Here is a 20,052-nt window from a genome sequence, read left to right as displayed (position 1 = left end):
CATACAAACATACATACATATACCTATAGAAACGTACTGAGAAAAAACAATAACTGAACAGTTATGAATATCAGTGGCACACTAAATACGCTTCGGCTGCTTTACAACCCATCGCTGTGTAAGCCTAGTCTAGTCGTCCCCACTTTCAATGAACTCCCAATACCAATTCACGATTCTATAAAGGCTGTGGTGGTGGACAAAGACAACTGCATCTCCTTTCCTCACGATAACATCATATGGCCGGATTACTCTCAACACTGGGAGTCTCTTAAATTGAAATATCCGAATAAATCGCTCTTAATTGTTAGCAATACGGCGGGTTCCAGTTCTGATGAAGACTATTTGCAGGCCAAACTTTTGGAAGACAAGACCGGTGTACCCGTATTAAGACATTCTACAAAGAAACCAGGTTGCCACAACGAAATTTTGGATTATTTTTACGAGAACAAGATTATAACAAACCCAAAGGAGGTTGCCGTTATTGGAGATAGGCTTTTCACGGACATTCTGATGGCAAATATGATGGGCTCATATGGAGTATGGATCAGAGACGGCGTTAAAATATCTTCTAATCCTTTATCCAAATTCGAAAAGAAATTGTATGATTTTCTTGGATTTTGAAAAGGCAGCATAATAATAATATAATACGATTCTTTATTTTTTATATAATACATATTTTCTGATATTTTCTTTCAGTAAGTGAGTATACGAAGAAAAAGCAGAAGCTAGAACCATGGCATGAAGTTTACATCGGTTCTGGCTAAGTTTCTTGGACTAACAGCGCTGCCAATACAATCTAGAATAAATTGGGTTGTGACTGTAGGTGTCGAGTTCAAATGGCCCAATTGAGCTACCTTTCTTATAATTAGATCTACGTTGGTTTGAACCATCTCACGTAACTGTGGATTCTCGATTATTGGACGATGGAGATTACTAAACCACGATATGATTTCATCACGGATGAAAAGCGCCAAATATGTGTTTAACTCATTATCAGGTTCAATTAGGGCACGTGATATAGTAAATAAGTTAACAGCAAATATACCTTCTAAAGCGGAATCACCTATCAAAGTTTGAATATTAGGAGTTAATCTAAACGGCACCGGTTCATTGTTGTGGAATATAGGAGAATCTGGTGGAAGATTCAAGTCGTGGTTTTTTAGCAACGGTTTCACTCTTTCATACGGGAATCTTGAAGGCAGCATCTCCAAGGTAAATACGTTACCAGATTTTTTGTCAACATGGATTTTATGAGGAGTACGGTTGTTGATCATCATCATGTAGGACATGAAGACGAACGCACTATATTGTGAAGCAAACTGTTTGCGGAATAACCAGAAATCTTCAAATTGAGTAAACAACGAAGTGAAGTGGTCCTTTAAAACATTCGATGGTACAAACATTGTTTGAATAGAAGTGAAAATCTCAACCTTCAATATAGTCATATCTGGGGCAGGTAAAGCATCATCATGTGCTGCATTTAATTTTTCAGCCATGAAGTCCTGAATATCGTCGGGATCGAATCCCTTTTTCTTACAAAATTCATTATGTATTTCATGAAGGGTGGTAAAAGATACATTATCATTCATTATGCGAACTTGTGGAGATAGAGGAATAGCTATTGGTAAATTGAACTGAATATTACGACGTCTTGTTTCTACATTCTTGGATAGTGATTTGTTGAATAATCTGTATAATTGGAACATTCTTTCTTCTCTTCTTGAATGACGAACGGCTGGATACTGGACAGCAAATGAGTGCACGCTACCGTCATGTCCACGAATCATTAGACGTCTATACGAGGAATGAGTTCCGCGAACGAAATCAACAGTAGGTAAGAATCTTGCGATCTTAATGAAGTGAACATTATTATCCTTATTCAAAAGATACTGGCCAGGAATTTCTATGTCTTCGAATTTTTGGTGATGGAAATTACTCAAATGTGGGCATAGTACTTCTAGGTTTTCTTTCTTCGATGCTCTATCCAGTTTATTTTCCAGTCTCCTACGCCAATAACGCAACCTCTTGATATAAGTCTCATAATCTGGCTTGCTATCAATGAAATCGGCATTGAATTTTGGCCTTATGTAAGGTGCCAACAAAGTCGTGGAAAATTTAACCAAATTCTTTTCCGTATTTTCAGGAAGTTTTGGATTATTTCTAGGAAATGGTAAGCGATTGTAATTCAATGTTCCGTCAATCAAAAGCACGTTTATCAATCTGAAAAGATCTTCGTCAGTGGTGGATTTAAAGCGATCGTTTATTTGGGCAACAAGTGACTCTAGAGATAAGGCCAATAGTGGATAAGCCGTTTTTAGGATGTTGTTCAATTCTTGTAGGTACTCCCAAGGTTGGCGACGTCCATTGCGGTCGTTCGTATCTGGTTTATCCCCCATAACTGCCATTGTTTGTCTCTGAATGACAGCAAAATCTTCTTTTGTTGTTCTCAATTGGAAGTGAAGCGCTTGAGGATAACTTTTAGCGATTCTAATCAAAATATGGCGGACCATGTTAGCTTCCTTATGTGATAAAGAAGTCAATAGTTGTGGGATAAAAGTAATCCAGTACCAAACAGGAATTTCGCCTCTAAATGAATCAAATGCGTTTGTAAGCATACCTGAAGCATCGTCCATACTGATAAGCCACAGAATTCTGCACAATAGTTCCCTGATCTTTGAATTCTTATATAAACCCGCAGCTTGTAAGTAGCAACTGATGGCGTTGCTGGCAAAACTAATATTATTTGGTTCCTCAGACAAACGACGGTCATTGAAGAAACCCCATTGTGCCCACGCTTTTGCTAAGTTCAGGTCAATCTGGACAGCTGTCGCAAAAGCTTGATTGGCTTCCTCGTATGCACGTAGCTTAGACAAAAACATACCTTTTAATGTGAAAAATTCAGCTTTTTGTACGGTACCAAAGTAAACTAGATTCGTGTTACTGATGACATCCAAACCAGTTGTCAATTCGTTCATGTTTTGATAGTGGCATTTGGCTTGTTCTCTCAGTTTTAAGAAAGCTTCTTGGATTTCGATATTTGGCAAGGTGTAGATACGTGCCAATTGACTGATACACACATCTGGCATATTGTGTTTCCTTGCAACATGTGCAAATCTGTTAATGACCCAAGCAATTTCATGATATCCTCTATAAGCGTGAGTATTGATGTTACTATTGCTATTCGATTGTTGAAGTGCTGGTATCAATGGAAGATATGCATTGTTGATGACCTGAAATGCATGTTGTCTCCATGTAACTAGGTCATTCCACATGTTAACATCATCCCATGTGTTTGGAAGGCGATCTCTCCAAGCTTGTAAGATACGCTTGATTTCTTGAGCTTTGGAATCCAGGTTCTGTACTGTTGTTGTATGCAAATTGGCATATATTTGTGTTGCCTCTAAGAACTCCATATATTGTTGGAATCCGTGTAACAACCATTTATGAGCTGGGGTGTATCTAACTGGTAAAGATACCCACTTGATCAAACTCAACTGTATGCCCTCATCACATAGTTTCCTAACTTCCTGGTCACCTTTTCGAGTTTCTGCAAAATTTTGAAGAGCCAAAAAGGTTTTAAACATTTGCCTACGTGGGGTTGGAACATCCATAACACTCTTCACAGATTGCTCAAGGGCATCACGATCACTATTCCAATCAGCAACACGCCAACCGCATTCCAGTAGCAAGTCTGTAAAGCCTTCGTGCTTGGCCAATTCAGTTAATACGTCCCAATGTTGTAATTTCTCAGCACATTGGATCCAGTTATCTTCCCATAACGCATACTCAGATTGTGAGTAAGGTAATGCTCCACTACGGGCTTTTACCTGCGCAACCTCATATAGTTGCTGAGCTTTGTCCCACAGCCCAATTTGTTCATATGATAGTCCGATATTTGTCTCGGTATACTTAGCTCTACGTCTCCATAGGCCATAAAACATGTCTTCTTCTTGTAAATTGACATACAATTCTAATAGTGCGTCTTCATTGGCCTCGATAATTTTTGTATTATCGATACTGGTGTTGGTTTGAATGGATTCTAAAATATTGATGGATTGGTACCAGGCATTATAAGATATCGCCAGGTATTTCACCAAATGAGGGGGCAACTCTAACGATTCAATCTTACTTATGGAGTCTAAAAGCATGTTGATAACATTGGTCCTAGAGGAGATTTGTCTGGTGTGATAAGGTTTGGAAAGCAATGTAATAATGGAACGAACAAACCCATACTTTTCATTTTTGGGAATACTCTTATATACTTGAGGAAACAAGCTAACCCACGCCTTGTGGATTGCTTTTGGATCTTGGTAAAAGATTTCAATTAAGGAATCGATAAAATCTGAAGAGTTTACCTGACACAAGTCTTGCATAGAATATATGTGATTTTTGACAAAATCTAACAATTCTTGGTCATTTACTTCGGTTACTATTTCAATATTTTCAGGGAGGTACTCTTTTAAGATAGATGGAGGAGACAAGTAGTAGATGTCCCTTAAAAACAGTTCTTTGTCCTTGTTGAAAGAACCATATAACAGTTGCAAAGCTTGATTTAACCATGGATAGTCGGCGATGAATTCCCAGTTTTGGTCACGTATAACATAATATAATCTCTCTTTGATATCTCTTTCTAAACTGTTATCTAGAATTGTCATGAACCTTTTTCTAATGCCGATATCTTCGACACGCGTTCCTACTAAGAAAGGTTGTTCCATTCTTACAGTAATCTCTGTATTATTAAAATGTTCTTGATCGAATAGCTTCAAAACAATTTCGTAGAATAATTTTGATAAAGAAGGTTCTCCTCTTATCTCAAACGCCAGCATTTTGGTTAAAATAGCAGCCTTCTCTTTAACAGTTGGAAATATTTCGGTGTTGAATATCCAACTTCTAGACATGTTGACGATTTTTCTCAAGAAATTTTGATCCATAGAGTGATCGATCAAAAGCGCCACTGTGGAAAGAAACGGCCGACGTGAATCACCCAATAATGAAACTTTTAGAGACAATATGTACAAAACTTTTTCCAAAAGTTTGGTCGTAATTCTTGCCTCTTCCAAGGCCATTGCATCCTTTGGTTGAGATATGCTTAGGTGATCTTTGCACAGTTTGCTGAATGTTTTCATTAAAGGGGTAAGTAACGATATAACACTGTCTGGGAAGTTCATGAAAAGCACCCACGCAAGTGTTACACCAGCTGTAACAGATGAGGTTTCTTGAAGGTCTTGAGTAATGACAGAGATTAGCATCTGAGAGAACACTTTCCCAGGGGTTTCCTCTTCTGCTATTATCGAAGTACCTTGTGCTTTTATTGCCTTCATGATCACATGCAAAACTTTTTGCAATGCTTCCTGTACATCATGATGATCGGATTTGATACATTTTTCTAGTAGATTTTGGATAGTTAGAAGGTTTTCCATTATCCATTCTGGTGTCTTGTTTTTAAAGAATACGTACAGGACATCTAGTGCATTCATACAATAATAAAGAATGTTCTCAGAATCAAGGTCTTGGAATATCAAAAATTTTTCGAAGTAAACTAATTTGACATTGACATTTGTCCAGTGCTTGTCTGAAATTAAGTCTGACAGAATGTTAATAGCTCTCAATCCCAGTTCTGTTTCTATGGCACGGTGGTTGCTTGCACACACATACCTTATTAAGAAAGCCGTACAAGCCTCGCGTAGATGTAAAGAAATAGGTGAGTTATTGTTTGTATCTACAATTATTGCTGTTGTGTCAGATTCGACTGGATTGGTATCGGTTTGGAGATCAGACATTACAACATCACCCTCAGCATCAGTCTTAGTATTATTTCTATTGCTGATATCCAAAGACTTGTTTTCCCAATAAAGTATCAACGAAGCTAAATCAATAGCTAAGGTATGACTATCAGGATTCGCATTAGTCATAAAAGTTATCTTGTTCATATGGTGAATAATATTCGATATGAACAAATCCCTTGAATTAAAAAACAAATCAGGGTGATTTATCAAAAACTGGTATAAGATATTATTCTGACTAGAAGAATTTTCTACCATCACCCTTTTCACCCAGTTAATCCATGTATCTGGAGTCCCAGCAGCATTCATACGTTCATGGAGAACAGGAGTAAGAATATCCAATGATTGTTTGACTAGGTACCTAGCTTCGACATGCGAAGAGCGCAGTAATGCAACAAAAACTTGGGTGACAACCTTGATAGGAAAGTCGAATTTAGATATAAAGTATGATGTTACCAAATAGGCGGACTGTTTGATTAAAGTATCTTCAAATTTAATAAAGTTCCAGCAAAACTTTATTATGTCTTTCTTTATTTCGGCTATCATATCAGGATCCGCTTTGATAAAAATTGCTGATAGTTGCAATAGTTCAAAACGAAACAGATCATGATGATCTATAACATCATATGCTAAAATTGCGTTTGAATTCTTCCAGATTTTATTGTGAAGTAGTTCCAACCATTTAGGCTTTTTATCGTCAACAAGGAAGTTTTTCAAAGATCCAACCGTCGTAACTTCATAAATTAATGTAGAATTTATCACATTTTTAAGAACAAATATCTTAGCATCCAAACACTTGTCCGATATAGCAAAAGCAATCATATTATTAATGAGATCATTCTGTTCCTTTTTATTTGAATTCGCAATTATATTATGGAAAATAAATTTCTTCAAGGAATGGGAGGCTTTGATACCATTTGAAAACGAAAAATCAATAAAATCTAAAAATAAAGAACCTTGGTCTCCATCCGCTAATTTAGTGTACCGTAGATAAAGGTTTTGGAATTTTTCGATACTTTGGTTCAGTTGTAAGTGATCGATATAAAACGAGTTTTCTTTTATTGTTTTTAAGGTTAAACTTAGCATATCTTTCAACTTCAAAACCATGTCACCTTTTCTCTTCAGCCATTCGTCTCCATTTGTTCTTACCATGGTATTAAATAGGTCTACCATATTGGTAAAGAAACTGACAACACGTACTTGATTCTTTGGTATGTTGGAAATATAGAAATCATAAAACCAATCAAGTTCTCTCTCAAAATCTGCAGCCAAATCTTTTGCCTCAGGCCTCTGAATAATGTTACACATGAAAAGAACTAATTGCCTTAATGTCATGTTTTTTTTAAAGTATTCCGTGACGGGACCATGAAAACGGTTTAGATACTTGGCCAGTGGTGTACGAAATGGTGAATCTAATTGAAGTCGTAGTTTTCTTTCTAGAAGCATAACTTTAAGTAACAAATCATTCAAAAACATATCAGCTTGTGGTGGAAGTAAATGGAAAATGTTGATGATGTTGATAATTATCTTAGTCGGCATTTGTTCCACTAAATCTTGGCCAAATAACGTGTCAAGAACCTCAACACGGCACCATGCACTGAGGTGATCTAGTAATTTTCTTCCAATTTCCACTTTAAAGTAGGCGATCAGTAATTCGAGCAGTTTCGACAAAGCATCTAAACCAGGAACTGTCAACTTTTGGTGGTCGGATAAATTCATTAATAGAGGTTTTAGCCCATTTTGGAGCAATTCTTTTGGCAGCTTTGAATTTTCTGCTAAAGATTCCTTAAGAGCTTCATATGTAGTATTGATGATTTCTGGCGATGTCTTTAACATTGTCTTGAAAAATACAGCTAAAATACGAATCCTAATGTTCCCTTGTTGGGCTGTAGCAAATTCTTCATTTTTTAGAGCAATGGCAAGCAATTTTATGCACGCTATTCTTAGTTGTACTAGTTGTTCTGAAGTACTGTATTCGGTTGTCTTCTGAATATTTGTAGAAAGCGACTCATCTTCTGCATCTGCTAATACAATAGATTCTTGTAGTAATCTAAATAATTCTTCATTAAATGTTAAGAATGTGTTTGGTAAGCTTAGGCAGAACGTGATAGCATCGACATTACCAATTTGCATTGTAAATGGCAATGCTCTTAAAGGTTTTGCGAATATTGGTGATAAAAGAAATTGTTTGGAATGATCCATCAACTTCACCACTGAAATTCCAGTAAGGTCTGATATTGTGTGTAGAGATTTCTGGCAAGCACTTCTTACCTTTGCATTTGCATTACTTAATTCGCATACGATATCGGTCAAAGTATTTTCCAAGACTTTGTTACCCAAATCTTCTTCTTTCACATCGGTGAAAGTAATGCTTAATAGCTCTATTAATAATTCTTCAGCGCTATCCGTTATGGCAGAGGGGGCCTCATTCTGAGTGTCCTTTAATACAAATAGTAAACCGTTTGCTAAGTTGTACTGGTATTTTTTTAGGAAAGCTGAAGACGACTTTACATTATCAATTAAGACCTTAATACCTAAGACACCGCCCCTCTTGTTGTAATAAGTTTCGTCGTAACATAGATGAATGAATTGTTTAGCCAATTCCGGTATAAACGAATGGCTCAAAGCTAATTCTTCTCCATATATCAGACAACTCTTTTCATATATTCGCTTATACGCCATAATGCCTACCTCACGAACTTCTGGAATATAGTATGAAAGGGCAAAAGGAATAGCATCTAAAATCAATGAACTATCCAACATGAAATCTGGATTCTTCAAATCAATATTAAATGTTCCGTTATAGTTTCTTTTGTTCAGTAAGGTGGTATTAACTTGTAATAAGCAGAAATGGTCCAGAAGGTTGTTTAAGAGAGATATTGCTTCATCTTTTAATTCTTTAATGGAAGTTGCATAAAAGACGCTTTCCAATAATCTTAAAAACAAACTTTCTTGATTTGAAAAATCTCTTTTGTTTACAGTCGGTTCTAAATTGAAGTCTTTTTTTAGCTCAATTTTTTCCAGCTTTATGGAATTTACTGCTGTTTTCAGCAATTCTGTGTAATTTTCAGGAAATTCCGCGGAAGATTTTGTCATTAACAGTAGTACGAAGGTTAAATACTTGTAGGCACTTTTCTTATAGTGAATATCGGTCTTGTAGCTTTCTAATATGTCCAATGCAGATTGAATTCCCGGTGTTATTGAGAGTGGGACATCTTCTGGCATACCATTAATCTTGAAATCGGCTATAACATGGATATCTAATTCGGTTTTTTCTGTAAGATCCGTTGGTGGTTTCAAAAATTGGCGGTTTCTTCCCCCCAATTTGCCCATTATCCTAACCACATTATGACTTATAGCATGATTGAACGGTTGAGGTTGTAAAAGATTGAACAAGGCTTTCGAGACGTCGTCGATAACAGGCTCAATAATTGGGTCAAAATATTCGGCGGTCAAGTTATCAATACACAGCTCTAAGGTCCTTAAGCCTTGTGAAACGAGATCCGGGTATTGTTGTAATGCAAAAACCAACGGTTTCATCAGGTATGGTAAGTAAGGAGCCAGTACGCTTAAACGCACAGGTACAGTAATGCATAATTCCACATAAAGTTCTCTTTCATGAGGTAATCTTGCAGTAAGTATCATCTGATTCAAAGACTGTAACAGCACTTGTAGTATAGGCTTAATGGATCTATATAAATTTTCGAATCTACCACCACCTATACTTCTGAAGAGAGTTCTGATGAGATAAAAATAAACCAGGGGTTCTTCTGCAGTAGTTGAGTATTTGAGGGAGTTTAAAATTAGATCATTCAAATGTGGAAGCAGAACGACCTCATTGATGTTTGGAAAAAGATTAACGGACATAAAGGATAGTTTGAAAAGTCGTATTAAAATGTTAGATGTGTTAAAATCAACATTCCCTAAGTCCTTTAACTTGCCTTTCAAAAACCTTAAAAGAATGCCAGCAAAATTTGGAGAGGTAATCTCACTTGTCAAAAATGATTGGGCAACATGTAACAACCCTGAATCTTCTAGCATTCTTTCGTAAACGAATGGTAGTTCCTCTTCAATTATTTCATTAAAGGTTGCATTGTCCATTTGCATAAACATAAACGCCAAGTAGTCCATCAACTCGCGGGCATCCTTCGTGGCTGAGACTGGTAAACTGGGCATTGATATATCAAAATGCTTTTTTGTAAGTGTTGCGGATAGTTTTTCATTATGATCTTTGAAAAACTTCAAGCCGATGATACATTCGTGGAATAGATCTTTGAAAACAATGACTTCTTCGTATGAGAACACTCTGGACACGGATGCCCATAACTTAGGATTGGCAACTGTATATTCATTAGGTGGAGGATTGAAGACCTTCAAGTCATGAATAATTGTCTTCAAAAAGGACATTAAAGTTCGGTATAAATAAAAAGCGTCTTTAATAGGGTCGTTTGTTGGTATGGGCAATAATAATATTGGGGCATAGTTTTTTATGTCAAACATCTCAATGGAACTATCCTCTTTGACAGAATCTGTCACTGCAGCGTCTAAACTTTTATTATTGTCTTCTTGCTTGAGTTCTGGTACCAACCCGTTGTCGTCAGATGGCTCCAGTATACTCTTCATGAATTCCTCGCTCTCTTTGTCGTTATTCTCTATAGAGATTTTTAGTTGTTCTGCTTTCTCCTTTTTGTTTGTTTCATATTTGGTATGATACTTCATTATTGTATCGTATTGCCTGTTCAAGGTCTTAAATCTATTCATATATGAGTCAATAATTATCATTAACAATTTCTTGGCTCTAGGTGATTCTTGAGGATTCTCTTTGCCTAATTTTAGTATCCTTTCCACCAAGTTAAGTAGTAACTTCGCACTCATAATTTGAACCGTCAAAGCTAATGACTCATCCAATAGATATCCGGTATATATTTTTATGGTTTTTTCGATTTCACTCAGTTGTAATTCAGATCTGATATTGTGAATGAAATCTGCCACAGTACTATAGGCCAATGGCCTCAATGTTTCGTGCATAGTAAAGCCGTTTCCAATGAGTATACGTTCATCGAACAAATAGTCTAATTTGGGCAAAAAGAGTTTTTTATAGTTTGTGGATAGGATATGTCTAGTAGCATGTAAGAGTTCTTTCCTGGCAGATGACAATTCAGAGGGACAATCTTGTAAGAGTCTAATGATTAAATCCGGGACGAAATTGACATAATCCTGTAAAAATTCTGGTGCATATCCTCTTATGAACACATAAGCTAAGAAGGAAGTGGCTTTGATCTGAGCCAATATGAAATCACAGTAAGCTGGTCTATTAGTAATCTCCAAAGAGATAGAAGTAAAATGCTCTCCGTGAGATTCAGCCTGCTCTCTCGCATCTTGTTGTTGTTTGATTTGAATATTCAGTAAATCCATGATTAGAGGTGTAAATTCAGGCAACGAAGTGCTAGTTAGCTGCTTGTAAGATGAATATAAAGTGACCATTGTTATAGGGCATTCTGAAAGAATCTTGAAAGAAAACATTGATGATCTCAACCCGTTTGTTGACGTGGGGTTTTCATCAAACCTTGGTTCGGTAGATGATTGCTTAGATGAAAATTCTTTATCTTCGTCATTTTTAGAGAGTTCATCGAGTAGTTCATCGGCATGAGATTGTTTTGGTGAATTTAAATCATCAAGTTTCTCCTTTCCTGTCTCATAAAATGTTTGATTGATTAGGTTTGGAGTGTTTTTATAAATTTGGATAATAATGTGTATGAACGAATCAAGCTTATCTTGCAGTATTGATTTGAATGATTTAAAAAGCGTGGTCAAAACTTTCATACACAGTATACCATTTTCCTCATTTTCAGTTGGTAGAATTGAAAGTAAGAACTCCAGTACCTCCAATGCGTAAGGCTGAAAAGTTTGGTTCATTAGGCATCTATTAAAAATATCGAGCATCGAGTTTCTTAGTTTTTGTTCTGGTGAGTGTGCATCGAATGAGATGGGTACTTCCTTCAGTTGATTTAAAAGTAAAGGTACTACAGCCTGTAAAAAAAAATGGTAGTCCTCAGGAGAATTCAACAGTTCCATTATATCATACAACTCAGATAGTGTAGAATACCTGGATTGTAAGGTAGCATCATCATCGCGAAATCTACTGGCAAATTGCTCAATCTGCTCTGTAAGTGACATTCGCAAAAGGATAATATTTCTTGAAATCTGGAACTATCGTGATGGACCTCTTCGGGATGTATTCTTTATGTATAATTGCGTGCAATACTCCGAACTTGTTGATGTTGTTTACTGAAATACAGCTAAAAAGCTTACTAGGGAAAAACTCGATTCTTGCACTTTTTTTTCAGTTTGACCTGGAAAGGCGTCTGGCCACGTGACCACTTTCCTAATTAGGAAACCGACGCTGTCTTCAAAGTAGCCTTGTGAGCAATGGTACAGCTTAGTCGATAAAACAGTTGAGTTCTACAACCTGATAAAACCTGGGTTCTTGTAGACTCAAAAGATGGGCGCCGTACCTTTCGAATGACTTGATTGTTTACCAACCCGATTGCTAACACAGATTCCAGGAAAGTCATTGATTAAGTCTTGTTTTGAAGCGATTTCTCCTCGATAGAGTGTAGCTTGCCTACAAGGGTATAACAGTTGGTTCTGTCCTTTCTGATTTAAGGGTTTTCACAGGGTTTGCCATAAAAATTGGGCTTGCTTGCACGATTAACGGCGGCTAATTATTGTAGCAATCCTTTATGGTTTTATTTGGTTTTACTTGAAGCGTTCCGTGTACAATGCGAAAAAACAATCATTTTTTTCGTTTCGGCCAACGCAGGAACGATCAGATTGAAAAGTTTGGATGGAAAAAACCAAAAAAAACCATAAAAAAATAAATAAATAAAAAACACGTAGACCTTTATTGTTTAGATCTATTTTGGCTGAATAAGGACTTGGAATTAAGCAAATTACTGGGTTTTGAGCGTTATAAAGGAGGAAAATTGTAGAAGAAGACAGGATCATCATGTCTCAGCAGAATATTTTGGCAGCTAGTGTTTCAGCGCTCTCTCTTGATGACCCTGCTGTGCATTCAGGTGGAGCTTCCTCTAAGAAAAGCAGAAGACCTCATAGAGCATACCACAACTTTTCCTCGGGTACTGTTCCTACCATGGGTAACTCGCCCTATACCACACCTCAATTGAATCAGCAGGATGGGTTTCAACAGCCTCCCCAGGCATTTACCCCGAGACAATTTGGTGGAGCTGGCTTTAACAATGGTTCAGGATCCGTTATGTCCACACCGGTAATGGGGAGTCAAGAGCAGTTTGGTGCGAGTGAAGCCTCTTCACCTTACGGTCAGTCCGGTCTTGATATGACGATACCTCAGCCGACTTCGCATATTGTCCCAACTCAAAGATTCGAAGATCAAGCACAATATTTACAGCGATCTTTTGAAACGTGCAGAGATTCAGTGCCTCCTTTACCCACAACACAGTTCTATTGTGTTGACCAAGGTTCATGCGATCCGCATTTAATGAGTTTGTCCATGTACAATATTCCTGAGAGTGAACATTTAAGGGGCGCTACCAAACTACCACTTGGAGTAACCATSCAACCGTTTGCCAGTTTGACATTAAATGACTCGGAAGTTCCCACCATTCCTTTGCCAATGGATGGGACACCTTTGCGTTGTAGACGTTGTCGTGCATATGCAAATCCTAAATTTCAATTCACTTATGATTCGAGTGTTATTTGTAATATTTGTAAAGTTAAGATGCAAGTTCCGGCAGAACACTCTGCACCCATGGGTCCCAATGGTCAAAGAAGCGATTTGAACGAAAAACTAGAACTATTACAAGGAACTGTTGATTTCTTGGTGCCAAGTGTCTACAACGCCATCCAAGAGAAAGAACCTTTACCATTACATTACGTGTTTTTGATTGATGTCTCATTATTGGCTAATGAAAACGGAAGTTCTTTAGCCATGGTCGAAGGTGTTAGATCTTGTATTGAATACATTGCAGATTTTCAGCCAAATTGTGAGGTGGCTTTGATCGTTTATGATAATAAATTAAGATTTTTCAATCTAAGGCCAGAGTTAGACAATGCTCAAGAGTACATCGTCAGTGAACTAGATGATGTTTTCTTGCCATTTTATACTGGATTATTTGTCAAACCTGGTAACTCGATGAGAATAATCAATGACACTTTGATAAAAATCAGTGATTATATCTCTACCGATAAATATAGTCATGTTCCACAGGTTTGCTACGGCTCTGCCTTACAGGCCGCAAAATTAGCATTGGACACAGTAACTGGTGGGCAAGGTGGTAAGATTATTTGTTCTTTGAATAGCTTACCAACAATTGGTAATGGTAATTTATCATTGAAAAGGGACAATGCGCACATTGCTCATGTGAAATGTGAAAATGGATTTTACAAGAAATTAGCTACAGAGTTTTTGAAATCATACATTTCTTTGGATTTGTATGTTACCAATGCCGGGTTTATTGACATGGTTACTGTGGGCCACCCAGTAGAGATGACATCTGGTATCTTGAAGTATTATCCACATTTCCAACAAGAAGTGGATGCATTTACTTTAGTCAACGACATGGTGACAAATGTTTCCAATATTGTCGGATACCAAGCCTTACTGAAGGTCCGCTGTTCCACTGGGTTATCTGTCGAACAGTATTATTGTGACTCGTCCGAAAATACTGATCATGATCCAATTATTCCAGTTTTGACAAGAGATTCCACATTAGACGTGTTACTCAAATATGACAATAAAATCAAAGCAGGAACCGACGTTCATTTCCAAACGGCTTTACTATATACAGACATCGATGGTGTTAGGAAAGTTCGTACTATTAATACATCAGGTGCGGTATCTAATAATATTCGTGAAATCTTCAAGTTTATAAACCAGAATCCTGTTATGAGAATAATGATCAAAGATGTTATTAAGACACTAGGTGACTGTGACTTCGCAAAAATTAGGAGATTAATTGATGGTAAAATGGTCGAAATATTGACTCAGTATAGGGGTTTGGTTAGTAGCAATTCGTCTACACAATTAATATTGCCTGATTCGATAAAGACATTGCCAGCTTATATGTTAGCATTTGAGAAGAGCGAATTAATGAAGCCAAACGCCCAAAGTACTCGTGGTAATGAACGAATTTACGATTTATTAAGATATGATTCATTGAACTCAGCACAACTTTGCTACAAACTTTATCCGCAAATCATACCATTCCATGTATTATTAGAAGAAACTGATCTAACCTTTTATGATGCCAACGATAAATTATTACAAACTAATCCTGATTCAGTCAAGAATTTATCCGTGAGAAGTTCACATTCCAATTTCGTTAACGGTGGTTGTTACCTGATTTTCCAAGGTGACATCATTTACCTGTGGTTCAACGAGAATACCAATAGAATGCTGTTGCAAGACTTATTATCAGTGGAGGAATCGTTGCCTATCAACCAAATTTCGTTGTTTAGTGGGTCGTTGCCTGAAACGGGCACTGAAATCAACCAAAAAGCATCGAATGTTATCAAGAACTGGCAACAAACGGTCAACAAGTCGACTCTACCAGTGGTTTTATTAAGACCCAACGTCGACCAATACTACAGTAATGTTATGAGCCAGCTGCTCTGTGAAGATAAGACCGTCAATAGGATCGAATCGTATGACAATTATTTGGTGATAATGCATAAAAAAATTCAAGATAAACTACAAAAAGACGACTTCATCAAAGTGTCCACTGCAGCGCATGAAAACATTCATCAAAAGTTTGTACAATTCTGAACTCATCCAATGTTACCGTATACGTTTACGACCAAAAACGAGCTTCATCGAGCGTGCTTTAGTGGCTGTGCCCGGGGCACTTCGTATATCTATTTATAAACTAAACAAATACGTAGATGAATGAATAGACTGATGTGATAGTGAACTAACGCGCTGACACTATTATGCTTGTTTAACTCACTTGCGCCCCCTTAGCGGAAAGGCGTAGATCAAGGGGACTCAGGCGGAAAATTCCCTTGGTTCATGGTCTTGGTGGGTCCAGCCACAGAAGGGTTTCGGCAGCGAAACGCCGATGATGCTGATACACTGTCAAAAAAAAAAGAGGTAGTATGTGAAACGCAAGAAGAGAAAGGGTGAAATTTACATGGACTGGGAAAAAAAAGCATAATAACAGAGAAAGTATTTGTAGCTTGTTTTCTCTCTAATTTTGATTTCACTCTTGGTTTTCTCCCACAGATCTTGTCGAAATACTATATTGCACTCTAGAAACAAACTTCAAGAGAACAACATACCAAGAAATAAAAGATAGCATAATGAACCACTCAGGTAGAAACCTTGAAGGGTCCCAAAATAGGACAAATCCCGCGGTCAATCCATTCAGAACCTCGCCTTCTGACGATAGAGTACCAAGCAGGGACGACACGCCCAGAAATTACAAGTACGTAGGAATATAACAAGCCTGACGGCAACACGATCCTGAACCACTCTTTCTGAATACTAACAATCTATTTTCTCCAACGCCACTTGGAACAATCCATGGTTACTTTATAGCAATCCATTTTTTAACGAAAACGAGAATACCAGGTCGCACGATAAGAGTGTCCCCACTCACAGACAGGAAAGGCTTCCATCGTATGAAGAAGCTGCGGGGAAACTAAAACAGCAAGCTTCATATCCGAAAGAAAAGAAACACAGCAGTGGCTCGGATAGCCACCAACGCAGTCATCACCATCGTCGATCTTCACACAGCCACAGGGACAGGGACAAGCAAAAAAGTAAAAGCAGAAGCAAGGTCAAACCTCCTAAAAATGTGGATACAATTGATAAGATGGACGTTACAGGGTTATTTGGCGGATCTTTTCATCACGATGGTCCCTTTGACGCATGCACTCCACAAAGAAACAAGGATAATAAAGTGGCACCCGTGCTAGCGTTTCCAGCGGACGGTCCAAACAATACAGTCGGTGGTGGTACCAGTAAGAAGTCTACTCTAGATGAGGTGTTCGGCAGAGAAACAGTAGACGATGATCATGAGAGGTCGGATAAACTGCAAGATAGAGCATATTTGTACAATAAAGCCAATTCCAGCACCACCACGTTGGACGCGATAAAACCAAACAAAAAGAACATTACTCAATTTGACTCTAAGATGAAAACCGAACTCGTTCACGGACCCACAACAATGGGTCTAGGCTCCACAACATTCTTGGATGGAGCGCCTGCATCTTCTGCAGCAATAAGACAAGACGTTATTAACCATGCGCACGAATCTCGTAGGAAAAACAGCATATCAAGGAAAAAATCTCTCCCAAGAAGGCATTTGCAAGTTAACAACAACAATCTAAAGCTCGTCAAGACGCATAGTGGGCACTTGGAGCAAAATGAAACCAGCGGCGGCAATCCTACGGCCACCACTAACACCCACGGAAGCGGCTATGACGATGTCGCCAGAAATGAAAATACCGGAAACAAATTGCTGAGAAGAGTGAAAAGTTTGAAAACCAGTAGAAAAAACTGATCTTTGCTTTTTGTCTGTTCTTATTTTCTACATACATATTACTTTAGTTACTTAAAGTTTACATAGTATACTTCGTTTATCTATTATTATTTTCTCCTTATTCTAATCTACTTCGATTTAGCTACCATAAGCCCGGAGATAAATTTACAATCTGGCAAAAACCCCACTTACCAAAAAGTAAAGATTTGACAACAAAATGTAAAGAAACAGTAAAAGGGCTCCGAAGGGAAACCTACTGCGAGGCCCGGGCCAAATGATGATGCACTGGCGTTGACAAGAAAGGACCCATACCCCTTCTGCATGCATATATGCGTGATGCAATAGCTTAAGGGATACCGGTGGTCTGCACCCTTTTCTGGGCAGTTAATCCGCTCTTCCCGTGGCTGTGCAAAATTAGGGGCGCCTGAATGATACCCTACCTGATTACACACTCATCGTAAATAGCAGTTAAACAGATCATAGCACCCTGGGCGTGTAAATGAGAAATTAAAGATGATGAATGGATAGTACAAGTGTGATATCGATATCGATATCACTGAACAAGGATATGGGCATGGGTGAACAAGTTTAGGGGCAAGGAGAAAAGAAGAAAGGAAGGGCGAGAACTGGTACTTTCTTTTTAGCCTCACGTATAAAAAGTAATRATGTCTCTCCTTCTTTTCTTTTCGTATTGACCACTTAGCTATTCTCTTTCTGGGGTTGGGAAGATAGTTTCAGCAACGAATAATTTATCTATATATATAAAATTCAAGCAAGCTTTTTTCTGTTTTACTTTAGCGTCTCTACTTCATAGCTTATCATAATAGCTAGACATCAACTATAACAAAAGAAAAAGATTAGAGGAAAAAAATGTCGGAACCCGAACATGCTCGCCAAATCCCCCTAGAGGGATCAGCTACTGTGAGCACGAACTCTAACTCTTATAACGAGAAATCAGGCAACTCTACCGCACCTGGCGCCGCCGGTTACAACGCTCCACCTGGTGGTCCTCCCAAGGACGAACTGGAAGAGCTACAAAGAGAAGCTAACAACCAGTTGGAAACCAAATCCAAGTCAGATTTGCTGTTCGTGTCCATCTGCTGTTTAATGGTGGCTTTCGGTGGGTTCGTCTTTGGATGGGACACTGGTACGATTTCCGGTTTCGTCAGACAAAGCGACTACATTAGGCGGTTTGGAACCACTCGTGCTAACGGTACAAGCTATCTTTCCAACGTCAGGACCGGTTTGTTAGTGTCTATTTTCAATATTGGCTGTGCCATTGGGGGTATAGTTTTATCTAGGCTCGGTGATATGTATGGCCGTAAAATCGGCCTAGTCATTGTGGTCGTCATTTACTCCGTGGGTATCGTGATTCAAATTGCCTCCATAGATAAATGGTACCAGTATTTCATTGGTAGGATTATCTCTGGTTTAGGTGTTGGCGGTATCACGGTGTTGGCACCGATGTTAATATCTGAAGTGTCTCCAAAACAGTTGCGTGGTACTTTGGTTTCATGTTACCAACTTATGATCACCTTCGGTATCTTTCTAGGTTACTGTACTAATTTTGGTACCAAGAACTACTCCAACTCTGTGCAATGGAGAGTCCCCTTGGGGTTGTGTTTTGCATGGTCTATCTTCATGATTTTTGGGATGAGTTTTGTTCCTGAATCCCCACGTTATCTGGTCGAAGTGGGTAAAATGGATGAAGCCAAGCGTGCTTTAGCAAGGGTTAACAAGACCACTGAGGATTCACCGTTAGTTACTCTGGAAATGGAGAATTACCAATCTTCCATTGAGGCTGAAAGACTAGCCGGCTCTGCCTCGTGGAGCGAATTAGTCACGGGTAAACCTCAAATGCTAAGACGTACAATCATGGGTATGATGATTCAATCTCTACAACAATTGACTGGTGACAACTACTTCTTCTACTACGGTACTACAATTTTCCAAGCTGTCGGTTTACAGGATTCATTTGAAACTGCCATCGTTTTAGGGGTAGTCAACTTTGTTTCTACTTTCTTCTCATTGTATACTGTTGACCGTTTCGGCCGTCGTAACTGTCTACTGTGGGRATGTGTTGGTATGATTTGTTGCTACGTGGTCTACGCCTCTGTAGGTGTTACCAGATTGTGGCCAAACGGCCAAAGTCAACCCTCCTCTAAAGGGGCTGGTAATTGTATGATTGTCTTTGCCTGTTTCTATATCTTTTGCTTCGCCACGACGTGGGCTCCTGTTGCATATGTCCTCATCTCCGAGTCCTATCCTTTAAGAGTCCGTGGTAAAGCAATGTCAATTGCCAGTGCATGTAACTGGATCTGGGGTTTCCTGATCAGTTTTTTCACCCCATTCATCACTTCAGCAATTAATTTTTACTATGGATATGTCTTTATGGGCTGTATGGTGTTCGCATACGTATACGTATTCTTCGTTGTTCCCGAGACTAAGGGCTTGACACTAGAGGAAGTCAACGAAATGTACGAAGAAAACGTCTTACCTTGGAAGTCCACCAAATGGGTTCCTCCTTCTAGAAGAACCGAGGATTATGATTTGAATGCTACCAGAAACGACACTAGACCAATCTATAAGAGGATGTTTACTAAAGAGAAGTAATTTGTCATGATTTCCTTGTAATACGTTCATTATATCGCATACCTTTACTTAATTAAACTTCACATTTATTTTTAATCTGCAATAATTCAATTTTAATCAAGCGCTTTCGTTCATGTACACACACACTTTGACCT

The 20,052-nt window shown here is 38.2% G+C and overlaps 5 protein-coding genes across 5 annotated transcripts; 4 read left to right on the top strand and 1 right to left on the bottom strand.

The window, feature by feature from the left end:
* Window positions 1-63: 63 nt before the first annotated feature.
* On the top strand, window positions 64-621 carry GEP4 (phosphatidylglycerophosphatase; the record flags this gene model as incomplete). The annotated part of the gene is made up of 1 exon (XM_018365627.1): window positions 64-621. The coding sequence occupies one exon, from the start codon at window positions 64-66 to the stop codon at window positions 619-621; it is 558 nt and encodes a 185-aa protein (XP_018221882.1).
* Window positions 622-725: 104 nt separating this feature from the next.
* TRA1 (histone acetyltransferase TRA1) lies at window positions 726-11,960 on the bottom strand (the record flags this gene model as incomplete). Its single annotated transcript, XM_018365626.1, has 1 exon — window positions 726-11,960. The coding sequence occupies one exon, from the start codon at window positions 11,958-11,960 to the stop codon at window positions 726-728; it is 11,235 nt and encodes a 3,744-aa protein (XP_018221881.1).
* An 832-nt stretch (window positions 11,961-12,792) lies between these two features.
* Window positions 12,793-15,588, top strand: SFB3 (Sfb3p; the record flags this gene model as incomplete). The annotated part of the gene is made up of 1 exon (XM_018365625.1): window positions 12,793-15,588. The coding sequence occupies one exon, from the start codon at window positions 12,793-12,795 to the stop codon at window positions 15,586-15,588; it is 2,796 nt and encodes a 931-aa protein (XP_018221880.1).
* Window positions 15,589-16,121: 533 nt separating this feature from the next.
* Window positions 16,122-17,326, top strand: PAL2 (Pal2p; the record flags this gene model as incomplete). The annotated part of the gene is made up of 2 exons (XM_018365624.1): window positions 16,122-16,246; window positions 16,360-17,326. 2 exons carry the CDS (start codon window positions 16,122-16,124, stop codon window positions 17,324-17,326), a joined length of 1,092 nt encoding a protein of 363 aa, XP_018221879.1.
* An 849-nt stretch (window positions 17,327-18,175) lies between these two features.
* HXT5 (hexose transporter HXT5) lies at window positions 18,176-19,918 on the top strand (the record flags this gene model as incomplete). The annotated part of the gene is made up of 1 exon (XM_018365623.1): window positions 18,176-19,918. The coding sequence occupies one exon, from the start codon at window positions 18,176-18,178 to the stop codon at window positions 19,916-19,918; it is 1,743 nt and encodes a 580-aa protein (XP_018221878.1).
* Window positions 19,919-20,052: the final 134 nt, after the last annotated feature.

Source organism: Saccharomyces eubayanus, chromosome XV (assembly GCF_001298625.1).
Source record: "Saccharomyces eubayanus strain FM1318 chromosome XV, whole genome shotgun sequence".
Lineage (NCBI taxonomy): Eukaryota > Fungi > Ascomycota > Saccharomycetes > Saccharomycetales > Saccharomycetaceae > Saccharomyces > Saccharomyces eubayanus.
The sequence above is the reverse complement of the archived record's forward strand: the minus strand, read 5'-3'. Positions and strand labels throughout refer to the sequence as shown.